We start from the raw sequence: 13,885 nt of genomic DNA on the forward strand, positions 1-13,885 counted from the left end.
AAGAGACGATCATCTTATTTCCTAAATTCAAAGACACAAAATAATACTTATTCTCTGCTGCCAGACATGATCTCGAAAAATCATCTATATGCTCAAAAGCAGAGAAGCGCCTAACTGTCCAAAGGACATGCAGAGTTGGAACAAACTTTTTATTTTCTTTATTTTGCACAAAGCTAAATAAGGATATTTGTACTCTGCAACCCCAGTTTTTAAGTAATAGATTAAAGGTACTCAACTACTCATTACCAGTCACCACTAGCTATTTGGCTGTTCTTGTTAGATTAAAAAGCGAGTTATGATTGTTGCTCGTTTAATGCATCAAAGATACAACAATGCAGAGTATAATGTTTTATAGCAAAAGTTACAAAATATAGAGCTGCATCTCCATAGTTTAGCATGATAACTATTGGGCCTTGTTTCAGCCCAAATTTAGCAAGATGCTGTCTAGTTTTCTTCATGCCATGTGCCCCTTTTAGGAGAACCTTAACCATCAGATTCATTATATTACTCAAACCAACTTCTGAAAATTTCTGAATGCCTAAAACATCTTTCTAGGTTATTTATTATAATTTATCTCGGAGGAGTCACCAGTTTATTATATTAGGTATTAAGATCTCTATTAATCGGAAATTTTAATTTTAATTTAGAAGCTAACGAGTGCCGTCGATGTATATCAAATTTATGATATTTGCCAACGAGATTAATACACACAATTTTCTTTCTTAACACGACTATACTTTAATGTACAAACAATACAATTTATAATAACGCTTATTGCAAATAGTTATTACAGATAATAATTTATACACAAAAGTTTTACAAACTTACAAATAATATTAAGTCTTTTATCTGATTCGAAAGTGAATCTTTTATCGACGATTCACGTAAAGAGAATTAATTCTATGTTGATATGCAGGTACACTTCTCTTGACGGGAAAGATAGGTAGCTCTATTCATAACTGGCTTCACGCGGTTTATAAGCTCACTTTTCACTGAAGAAGATATTTATTGTCCTCGTAAATGTACTAACGTCTGAAGTTAATTCTCTGAAGGTGAGCGGTTTGTAATGTTAGATATTTATAAAAGTTTTTGGTGAAATATCTGTAGTTTTCCAATTAATATGCGTGAATCACCATTATAGCTTTCGAGGCCTATAGCACGCTCACTGCAGCAGAACAAAAATATTATACTGTATATCCGCATTGCGTTGGTTACCTTTTGTGAGCTTGAGGGGAGATTTTCTGGAAATTTTAGCGAAGGCAACAATACTGATATTTTACATACACAAATCATGCATTGTTAATTCTCACGCTCGAGAATCTTCTACAAATGTAGAGAATAAATGGGACTTTCACAATACAAGTTACATGCGTTTCTAAATATATATTAAACTAAAATAATCATAGATATTAAAATAGGTATAGGATATTAAATCCATCACAGTAGTCATACAGAGATTGTTCAAGTAAGTAGTTATGTATCAATGCTGATCATCACCATTCTAGCTCACTTTGTCCTCATGCCTCTTAATATAAGAAAGATTAAGAGATTCAGCAGGATAGACTTCCCCTACCTGTCTGTCATTTTTAAAATTCTGAGAACAGATTGAGAATATGAGCATAGCTGTCAACGTGGTTGGTGAAAGCTCTTAATCCAAAATAGAGCTTCTCCTTATAACATTCTCAAGTGGTATCTTTACCTAAGGCATATATTTTTCCTCACAGTCATAGGTTCTTAAAAGTGTTCATTTATGATAGCAGTTTACAAGTTTTAAAAAGCAGAGTGAAATGACATGGTAATGTACTCATAACGAACTAAAAACCAAATATTTGCCACAGTGCCAAATATAAAAATGTATTTATTCTGTCACATTCATGTGTTTTAGTCTTCATCAGAAATTTACAAATACCTAAAATATAGTAAGTTTCCGAAACGATTAGCAAAGGATAATTTCAAACAAAAACAGCAAAAAAGAAAGCAAATATCAACAAATACGAATGGTTATTTATATACATCATATACTAGGGTCTCTACTAAGGTTGGCCAACTTCAGTGTTCTCTCAACAGACCTTTTTAGGTGTTTGAATAGAAGATCAAACTATTTGCAAGTGAAAGAGACGGCATTGAAAATCGTAATTACACCACACTGTCAAATAATGGCATGTTTTAATGGAGAAACCCCAAACTCTAGATCATTTTATTTAAAGATCATTTCTATTACATATATCTGAAAAGATATCCCCTCCCCAGTTTATGCCAGCTTATAAGTTTGGCATGGCAGAAAACATACTCAAAGTGATGGTGTACAACGATTTCTTAGGTTATAGAATTAGTGCAAAATAATGACCTTCTACAAGAATGACACTAATTAGATGCATAAGACCTCTACGAAAGATTTAGAAACAATTTTATCTAAAAATAACTGTGCAAAGTTGTTTTCTTTCTAGCCATAGAATGTCATTAATAGCAGTTCCTTCAACTACAACACAGTGACAGATGTTTGCAGCACTGATTTTAATTCATTTATGTAGAACGTCTAAATTAAAGAAGAAATAAGTAAAATTTTAGTCTAAAACAAACTACGGCCTAATTAGCAAAGTTTTATAACTTAAAATGCCATGAAAATGTCTTTATTTATTTTTTCTTGCTTTACTTATAAAAGTGAAAATATTAATATTTGAGGTAATTACAACTTATCAGGGTTAGTAAACAAACATCGCAGCGAAATCACTGAACCAGTATTTTGTTTGTTTCTTTTAAGTTAAGCATAAAGCTACACAATGAGCTATCAGTGCTCTTCCCACCACACGTATTGAAACACTGTTTCACACCACTTTACCACTGAGGGTGCCAGTGTTTTATATTTTGTTATAGTCAGTCGCTTTTATTGACTTGATGGTTCGTTTTGTTTTATCATTTCCTATAATTTTGAATATTCATGGTTGAAATTCGTTTATAGTGTTATTCATTCGTTGGATTGTTTTAACATTGCATTCTTGTATGTCATGAAAAACCAACTTTTGTTGCAAACATGTTGTTATCATGTGCAAGTAGTCCTTCATTAGAATTTGAAATTATGAATATGATGGATATTTTATTTAAATCTGCTTAATGAGAAAGCTGTATAGAGGTTGACCATATGAAAACTGATTCCAGAGGGAAAATGCCTAATTAGCAGATGTCTTACCCTGTTATTTTTTAATTGTCATAATAAAGGCAAAAAATTCGAGGATCAATTTTATTAAAATATAATATTTCTTTAAAGAAATTTACAAAATTGTTTACAGATATAAAAAAAACACAAAAAATCTTATCAAAGGTGAATGACACATGAAAATATATTGTGGCGCCATCTCTCGATTTTTAGAGATACCTAAGCTGCTCTTTTAACCAACTGACAGCCTATCAGTGGCACTGCTGTATGCTGCGGATTTACGACGCTCAGCAACCGAACTCCAACACCTGTGATAAACAAACCACAGATATCACACAGTATAGCTTTGTGTTTAACTTCAAACTTATTGCGGTGTTTATTTATATCTTTCCCAAAATAGGTACCAGTTGTTTTATGTGTTTGCTGTAAATGATCCGACACAAACATTTACAGGGGACTTATATGCTTGACCAATAGCTTTCATGCCTTGTTTTCGTTTCAGCAAGCCTCAAAATCTTCCATTTTACTAATAAATTTCGTGTTCTTGATAAAGTTTGATATTTTATTTTATTAATATTTAATTCTTTTGTTGAACTGTTTTGCAATCAGGTTAATGACCAACGGCAAGGTTTAGAATATAATACATTTCTCTATCCAAACTGTCTTTTGCTGATTATTGATAAGTTTACAGACTTAATAAGCTCCAAGTAACGATCATCCATGGTAAACACAGCAGATGGTTCAATGCGGCTTTGCTGTTACAACAAAATGAAACAGCATCAATATAGATGAATATCCAAATTAATAAATGATTTTACTAAAACTAATTGTGGGACACAAATTCATGTGCATGGTTTAAAAATTTAAGCATGACACTATGGTTTGTTGTTATATTGTACTTCAGGTTTCTTAGTTGGACAATTAATTCTTCACTGGAAGACATATATAGTGCTGCTGTCGAATACTCAGTCAAAGTAGTTCTACTAATTAATGAAAAAAAAAATCCAAAAATAGAAACTTTCACAACTATGTGTATATATATATAAACTGAATAAATATATTCTACTAATATAAGCATTGTTAATTTACACAAAAATTTCACCTGGCATTCAGTTGAAAGTTCATCTTAAATAGGAGAAAGTCAGGATTGAAAGGTGATACCATTCAAATTTTGATTGTTTGCAATTGTTGTTCGAAATTGCAATAGTCTGGCCAACATTATATTACATCTGTTACATAGGCAAAACTCAGTAATAATTTCCATTGCATTTCCATCCTGACGAGTCTAATGCCAAAACCAAGATAACAGTTAATACTTTCATTCTATTGTATTGGCTGAATTAGAAAAGAGTCATGCCTTTCTATTCATGTTTGATGTATCACCATTCAGAAGGATGAGACAAATGTTAACTGGCTAGAGCGTTAGTTTCAGTTGCAGTGTCTGTTATATGTAAATATTAACCAACATTCTGCAGCTTCTACATTAACCAGGAATTCTACCTCTAACCTTTATATTTATATGGGTACATACCAAGAACTACCCAGTACAGAGAGAACTGGGTTGATGGTCAAGTCTTCAGTCTCTCAAGTCAGTGGCCTCACATAATTTGGGTTTTGTTAATTTTCTGTAACTCAAACAGAAACAGCTATAGCTTGCCCCTAACTCTCCTATAACTACTGTTAAAACACTTAGCCAAGTTCTCACTATGCCTTTACAAAGCATGCAGACCTGATGCTTTCGAAATCTGATTTCAAGTATCATAATCTTATGTCACTAGTAGCCATTCCCTATGGATAAGACTCCAGTACATTGCAGATTAACCCCCAAATAACAACTGGATCCAAAATACACCTAGTTATACTGGAACAAGTGGGGTAGCGTTTCTTGCTCGAAAACACAACAGCATGAAAAATGCCAGCCTCGAACGTGCACCCATCTGATTACAAGTTCAAAGTATGAAGTCATTAAAACACGTTGAAGTGCGGTTGGTCAGAACTGATGGTTTCGCCTACTTGCTGCACAACGAGGTATAAACAGTTTATTTTGAAGGGATACTGCTGTCTACACCTATTAAATTATCACTTTGAACCTTGCCATTGCATATATTGCTTCTGCTGTAGTTAAAATAGTTCTTGTATTCAAGTGATGCTGCATAAAATCACTATGTACTTATCTCTGAGAATATCGTCATGCTGTGCTAAATCTATGGGAGACTATGCTTTCCCAGATAAACTGTGCGATTCATCAGTATAAGTGGTCAAGATCTCAGTGGAACTTCTTTTTTAAACCTTGAACTAGCGCTGATAAACATCTCACCTTTCTACCAAATCAAAATGTCAGTTCAACTTTTCAAAATGTCATTGCATCTGAGTTCAACTATTCGGGGCTTTGATCTGCTTGAAATGCTTTATAAAATGGCACTTTTTCCTGGATTAAAGGCTATAATTTCTTAAATCAGTTGTACTCCTTCTTTTTCAGCATACTGAGCGATGTAATCCTGTTTTTCCTCTAATATTACACAGTGAAAACGTCATGTGGAACATTTCTGCTTTGTTTTAAGAAAAATATCAATATAATGTTGGATTTAACGAGAAAGTGTTAAATATTGTATATTTACATTGTCTGGTAACCACCATCATCTGCTTTTTCACTTCTTTAATGTCCCATTGAAGACTCGTCATCACAGTGGTTAAATAGGCTGACAATCTTAGTTCCACATACGATACGCATAAGGAAAAAGTTAATTTGTTATTAATTTTGAAATGAAGTGGGAAATTTTTATTTGAATTATATTTTACATTTTATAAAATCATAACAAATTTTAAATCAATGAAACTTGTTCGTGTGGTAGTAGGATGTCCAATCAGATACAATATTTGTTCGTTCCTGATACAGATATGTGAGGCTTCATACTTGATGTTTTCTTCTTCGTATATATCATTCGTATATATCATATAAAATTCTTGTCAAGTTCACTCACCCTCAATATAAGATATCTCGTATATCCAGGTGGTAAACTACCAAGTGGTGTGGTCTCTAAATACATTTATCAAGTCTAAATCATTAGATTTCATCATCTTCAATTCATGTTTCCAAATCGATATAATATTATACACCAGAACCTCGAGTTGTTGTCTTTTTTTGATGTGTGCTTTCTAACTAACCGCACGTGTTTATTTAGAACTACATTTTGTGTAAATTGTATTCTACCGCATGCGTTTATTTAGAACTACATTTTGTGTAAATTGTATTTTACTCCTTACTGAAACTGTATACTTTATAATTCACCATTTATTTCTAACCATCGTTAAATATGTATCGGATCTTGACTCCCTTAGATTCTTGTAAGTAATCTAATTATTGGATATTTAATTGGTTGTAGTTATTGAATGTAAAATATTCGTGATTGGGTACGACAGGTATCAAATACGTTGGTATAAAAATACTTCTGTGTACAGCCATGCATACAAAAGCAGTAGTCGTGTACGTGAAGAGTTCTATGCCACAGATTGTGAGAAACTCTTTCCTGAGTTGAAGAAAGCACTACTGAAGTTTGTCTCTGTCTGATCGCGTATGCGTAAAGAGAAACAAAAGAATGCAGAATAAATATAACAAACTTTTACGAAAATAACTTCCAACAATTAAAGCATTATTTGTTTCCGTGTAAATTTCTTTTTGAAAGTCAAAGACTTACCCTTTCTCTCATCACTAACAGTACCAGTCCAGGATTATGTCTTACGGGTACTGACTTTGTGTTAAGAGAATGAAAGCTGGCATGTGGTATAAGTCTTGAATACCCTTGGTTTAAATTTACTTTGACAAAGTGAAAGATATGTTTTTCTTCAGTTGTTCTAAACCATATATTTCAGGGAATAATGATAAGGTCATGGTTATGAAACTATAAATATGGATGATTCTAATTTTCAGACTTTTAAACGTCATAATCATAAATTTTCCTCCGTTTGAAATAAAGTTAGGCTTTATCCCTCGAGGGATAAGGTAATTCAAAGTAAAATATCCATCAAAACATTTCATGTAGCGAGTTATAGCATTATAAATCTTATGCCCTTTTGAAAATAAGATTTTACAAAATTCGATAGATTCCACCTTAGGGGTACTAATCTTAATAACACAACTTGCCATAGACCTGTAGAGCTTTTGTAACACAATCCACCTTCCGTGTTTGTGAAAAAAATATATAGTATATACTTAAATGTGTAAATGAAATCTATAAACATAGATTGAGTTCAGATGAAATCTGTATATGGTCCTGCTGAAGTTTGATACCACGGTACGTCTATATGTTTAGTAAAATATATTTAACGCTTTTCTTATAACAAAAACTAATTGTGGTAATTGTAAAGACAGTATTGTTTAAATTAGATTGAAATATACGTTTTAAAAATTTTGTTACTGTAAAGTTAATGTCATGTTGATCTAGCAGCAACATACACTCTCTTACAGTAATGTTATGTATATCAACGCGCTCTCTGGTAACAGACAATTTCCGTCGTCAAACGTCATGACAACTTACGTTTGTCAAGGAATGTCCTAAATACTCATGGTGTTTTGTTAAAAACTCGTAAATTGCAACGGAGAAAATGATACATTGTTGCAATACAGGTTTTTATTTTTGTGTCATCTAAGTGCAAACTGGCAGATGTATCATTTGAAACTGCTGCTGTACTGATAGAGTCAATGTCATATCGGAACATCTGATAAATATAAACGGCATTTTTTTATTTTTCTAAACTGTTGAAGGTAGATAAGTAAAGAAGACAAACATTTTATTACAGAATAAAAGGTTTCGTTAATGTGTCCAAGTTTAGAAGTAAATTCTTATAAGCAGAAATGTTAGGCAAATGAATTACTTAACATTTTGGTCAAAAGGCCTTCGTTTTATTCTTGGTTAGAAAATTATATATTCATTTCAAGCAATAAATTAGAAGCAATACAGCTCGCAATTAGCACCCACAACCAACTCATAGACTAATCAAATATTGAGACTGGCCGCCACTCTTTAATTCACCTATAGCTCAAAAGTGCGGAATACGTTTTTAAGGCAAGTGAATGGAGCCATGGGCTTTCAGATGTACATTATTTATTCTAGGATAGTGTTTCGACTTAATCATTCATTTCTACAATAAATCATATGTTATCCACATAAAAGCATAGCATTTCAAACAATGTAGCTTGCATGAAGTATATTCTTTTCTTTATTACCAATAATTGGTCAAATGAGACTTTTTATGGGATTAAAATGTTCACAGTGGCTTTACAAGTAGGAAAAAAAAAGTAAATACCTGTTAAAATGTAGTAGCAACCAAACCGACAACTCAAAATCTTCATTTCTTAGAAATGTAAAATAAAATATGGAATTTGAAAAGGAGAGGATAAAAATGTCTAGAACTGGATACAGATGTCATCCTGTTGAACAAAGCGTCTTGGATCAATGACAGTTGAAGGTTATCCAGCTAAAGATTTTTACGAGTCAAGTTTTTGTTTTCTTCTTGATGTGACAAAAGGGAAAAAAGATAATTCATGTAGATGTAACTTGAAATCTAAGACGCTCTACTGTTGCCTTCTAAACTTAGTTATTTTGTCTCACTATGAAAACCAAAGGTTAACTGACAAATAGCTTTTTTAAAACTAAAACAGGTCCTCCAAATTCTTAAGTATTTGTGTCTGAAGTTTGAATTGTAATTTACTTTTCACAATGCTTCCCCAGTGGCACAGCGGTATATTTGCGGGCTTACAACGCTAAACACTGAGTTTCGATACCCGTGGTGAGTAGAGCTCAGATAGTTCTTTGTGCTTAATTATAAACAACTAGTATTACTCATCACAAGCCACCTACTTTTAAAAATATTTAAATAACGTTACATTAATGCTTAATATCTTATTATAACTTTCTATTTTACAAGTTGTACCAGACCATGTTTTTTATCTCTACTATACAACAATATGTCCCATTGTATTCTTATATATGTTAATTATTACTAAGATTGATTTTTCTTTGGTACATTACAGTCCATAACAGAATAAATTAATTGATAAGACAGGGGTTTCCAGGTGTATGATATTTGTGCTCCCATGCAAGTGCCGGTCAATCCATTTTGGTTATTTTGAAAACTCCCAGTGCTCGAGACGATGCTGCTGCTTGTTTGTTTGTTTTTGAATTTCGCACAAAGCGACTCGAGGGCTATCTGTGCTAGCCGTCCCTAATTTAGCAGTGTAAGACTAGAGGGAAGGCAACTAGTCATCACCACTCACCGCCAACTCTTGGGCTACTCTTTTACCAACGAATAGTCGTATTGACCGTCATATTATAACGCTCCCACAGCTGAAAGGGCGAGCATGTTTGGCGCGACGGGGATGCGAACTCGTGACCCTCAGATTACGAGTCACAGGCCTTAACACGCTTGGCCATGCCGGGCCGATGCTGCTGCTCCTCTCTAGTTGCGGCTTTGTACATTTTTGACCGTATTTTGTACAATAAACACAGTTCATTTATATAATGTTTGAAACTGGATGGGTTGATTGTTAAAAATGAATATTGAACAAAATCAAATGCGGAAAAGAAAACAGTTCAATTTTTATTTACTCACTGTTTTTGTCAACAATACAGTACCAAGAAGTTGTAAACATACATACTACAATCTGGTTTAAAATCCGATTTAATTAAGTCTAAAAATAAAACCAATGCACAAAGTTTTGCAGCGTTCTACTTCACTAAAAACATAGAAATAACAGATTCATGAATGGGTAAAGGAGTGCCACATGCTGGAAGGCTATGACTTGCGATAACACTCATACTCTGTTAATTGAGTACTTGGAATCCATATTTGAATCCAAACAACTGCTTTGCAAAATCTGTTCACCTGCGAAAGATAAAATAAGTTTTTATATATTCAAACCTTTCAAAAATAATGTAAAGGTTGTCTACATACACAAAATTTGTTGCACTGAAATACATTAACTCCTAGGCTAATATTTAAACTATGTATTATCAACATCGTAATATTATTAATCGATAGTCTCAGCAATTACATTCTAACAAACCTTTTACACTTACAATCGTTCATTTTAAACTACAATATCATACATTAACTTTGAAATGTGAAGTTCACTACAAAATCAAAAGTGGTCATTTATAAATTTCTTACCAAACTACGATATCTTAACTAAAATTACTGTTTTATCTTTTACAGTAGTTTCTCATCTCTCACTGGAGACAAACGCACTCAAACCAGAGTTTACTAGAGTCGGGTTTTGGATTTTGCGCGTACCCCTTTAAAAGCTAATTTTAGTTGCAGTCCTTAATTCTGAAACGACAGACTATAAATTCTACAACCCAAAATATAGAAGCTTTTTTTTTGTTCAAGTATATTTTATATTATGTAACCTTACATCGTAATATCTTTTGGTAATTAACGTTCGTGTTATAAAAATTCAATTCTAAAAAGAAAGTATTGAGGTTTCATTTATTAGATTTAATGATATTTTGAGCAGATTTACCGATTTTGAAGCGTATTTATCAGTGCTTATTGATGGTACATACCCCATTTACAGCAGCTGCACATTTTTCTACTTCTTCAAAGGGCACTTCGCTTTTCTTGCAAGTTGTAGGAACAAATTCGATATGCACACGGTAGTTCACACCACTCACCACCTGAATAAGGTATACTTAATGTACAAACATTCGAAAACATATTTTAGTTTTGGTATTAACAGTGTTTATCATAATTAAATACAATTACGCCTGTTGCATTTGATAAAAGCTCGTGTTTAACTGCAAATAGTTTTGTTTCTTTCCTCTAACTAACTTATCACGCATTTTAGAACAGTTAAAATTCCAAAGGACATAGAAACAACATACGCAGTGAAAGCCGTATATAAAAAGGTGAAAGAGGCTAAAGGACCTTAACCAATACCATCGTATACGTAATTACTTTTGAAGTTTTAAATAAAATATTTAACGGTTCTCTTAATACCATTTTCTTTGTTTAATTACCTAAAACCATAGAGAGCTTTGAACGAAAAAAAAATTATCATAATAATTTTATACGTTTATTAAAGGATTTACCACTTATTTCTCAAACAAGCTTTAACTGTTAACTTCTTATTTGAAAGAGTCAACTAAAGTTAGTTATTACTTTGTTTTAAAAGAGCGAATGTTTATTTAGAAGAATTTATAATTGATGTTTTGGTTTTCAGCCTTGTAATAGTGTATGAATTTAAACTCGTAAAAAAATATTTTTTAAGTTTTAAGAAGGAATTTTGTCGACTATGTTTATTTATAGAGATTTTGTGCTGTTACGTGCCACTGACTTTGTGTTCTTGTATTCTCACCTGTTACAAGACTCTTTACACTGATTACCGCGGCTAGGGTGTAACATGTTGCAGGTCTCTTTATGAATAGACTTGGAAATCCTAAACCTATTCTTTGAAGCTGTAAATCCCTAATTGGAACAAATCTTTATATTTAGTGTATGAATGTTTTGCATCGAAAAGGAATGTTAGATACACTTCCCAAAAGGGATCAGTTTTTGATAGCATCACACTGCCTGAGTAATATCAAATATAATAAAAAATAACTTGATACATTTGGTTCCACATGTGCGTGCTGCTTTCGTTGCCGATAGGCGTACCAGACATCGTTTTAATATGAAGTACACAACTCTTCCTCTTGTTGTGAAAATGGAAACTCCCTGCATCGATTTTTTTAAGTTTCCGCGGCTTGTTAACCAGGGTCGTTAGTGAAATGATTGTCAGTAAGTGTACAAACGTACCGAGATTGTTTTGGTGATACCATTATTAGCTTTTAGCTTTAAGTCGGTTTTATCGATATAAAGACTCTAGGGTGCTGTTTCCGGAAGATTGCATGCCTTGCTGTTACCTGTAACACTTTAGAAAGAATGAAAATGTGGATGTTGAGTAAATGCAAAGTAATGTCATAGACAATGCACCAAAGATAAAATGGGAAGAGATTTTTTTCAACTTCAGTGTTTCTTCTAGTGCACCAGCTATCGTCCTCTTTTCTGGGGCTCTTTCCTCCTCGTCTTTCGAACTTTACTTTTCTACTTTTGTCACTCAAATGAATAAATAAAAGTCCCCAGGCAATGGATTGTTTATTTTTTACCAAAGCTATCAAGAAGCTATATGCACTAGCAGTCACTAATTATAAGCCCGACATAGCCAGGTGGGTTAAGGCGTTCAACTCGTCATCTGAGGGTCGAGGGTTCGATTCTCCATCGCACCAAACATGTTCGCCCTTTCAGCCGTGGATGCTTTATAATGTGTCAGTCAATCACACTATTTGTTGTTAAAAGAGTACCCCAAGAGTTGGTGGTGGGTGGTGATGACTAGCTGCCTTCCCTCTAGTCTTACACTGCTAAATTAGGGACGGCTAGCGCAGATAGCTCTCGTGTAGCTTTGTGCGAAATTCAAAAACCAAACACTAACAATGAAGTGATAGGTCACTCAGCATCACCCACCGCCAAACATTTTGGCTACTTTTTACCAACGAATAGTAAGTTGACCATCACATAATATCATCCCTACGGCTAAAAGGGCGGAAATATTCGGTGACAGGTTTCAATCTCGCGATCTGCAAATTACGAGTCGTGCACCTTAACCAGCAGCCCATACCAGATCTGGAAATTTTGAAATAGTACATACATAAAACATAGTATTACTTTGAACAATTCAAATCTCTTTTTACATTTGATTCTATCCTACGTTAAATAAACAGTATAAGATAAAATTAATAATTCTATCAAGGTGATTTTTATTGTGTTTTTTTACTTTAGTAAGCAATGAATGAAAAGATCGTTTAATAACATAACTTGAAAATAAAATTTGATTTTATTAAACAAACAAACAAAAGGTGTGTAAAGTTGTGCTAAATGAAACTTTTCTTTTCTATACATTTCATACAAGTATTATATGATTTTGCTCTTCTCCTTAGCGGTACATTCTGTGTTGAATATTATTTAGAGACACTATTATGTACATACGCTTAAACCAAGACAGATAGGCAGTTTCACTCTAACTAGTATAGCTATAGTACACATTCATAAAAATAAACGTTACCTGTGTTTCAGCTCTATGAATCTTCATTAATCTGTGGTGGTAAATAGTATCGAATTCCGAATTCAGTTCTTCTGCTGCAAATTTTGCTGCTTTTATAACTTCTTTATCTGTGACACTTGCATTTACCCACGATCCAGGTTGGCCAACAGAAACGTCAACCAAAGCAGCAATGACTATACAGAAGAATAAGCCGTATCTCTCCATAACGCTGATTTCCCAAAACTATGATGTTCAGAACTGGCTTGGTTTAAATAAACCGATGATCACGTGACACGACACTCGAATTGTATTACGTTACAGCAACATCTTATCTTTCTCAACTATTTCATTGGATACTTTCATCATTTTCTGTTTTTCTGTAGCTACTGGTTAGGTAAGGTAATATCCTTGAAACGTTGAGCCATAACACTGGGGACAAAAATGAGAGAGAGAGAGAGCACGTGCTCGAATTAGAGATCAGAGTTGCATACAATGAATGAAACTGTCCTGAATTGAGAGTTAAACTTGCGAAATTACTTTTGGTATATTTAATAATAAAAGCCCGTACCTGTAGATCTCTGATTGTGTGACCATCATAACTCCAAGAGCAAAGTACCTAAAAACCTAAAATTTTGTACATATGCTAACTATATACT

The 13,885-nt window shown here is 33.2% G+C and overlaps 1 protein-coding gene across 1 annotated transcript; it reads right to left on the reverse strand.

Annotated features, from left to right (window-relative positions):
• Positions 1-9,726: 9,726 nt before the first annotated feature.
• LOC143229757 (L-cystatin-like) lies at positions 9,727-13,483 on the reverse strand. Its single transcript, XM_076462511.1, has 3 exons — positions 13,251-13,483; positions 10,717-10,827; positions 9,727-10,036 (listed from the first exon to the last, which is right to left on the reverse strand). The coding sequence occupies exons 1-3, from the start codon at positions 13,452-13,454 to the stop codon at positions 9,947-9,949; spliced, it is 405 nt and encodes a 134-aa protein (XP_076318626.1). The 5' UTR covers positions 13,455-13,483; the 3' UTR covers positions 9,727-9,946.
• Between the last annotated feature and the right edge of the window lie 402 nt (positions 13,484-13,885).

Source organism: Tachypleus tridentatus, chromosome 10, assembly GCF_004210375.1.
Source record: "Tachypleus tridentatus isolate NWPU-2018 chromosome 10, ASM421037v1, whole genome shotgun sequence".
Classification (NCBI taxonomy): Eukaryota; Metazoa; Arthropoda; class Merostomata; order Xiphosura; family Limulidae; genus Tachypleus; species Tachypleus tridentatus.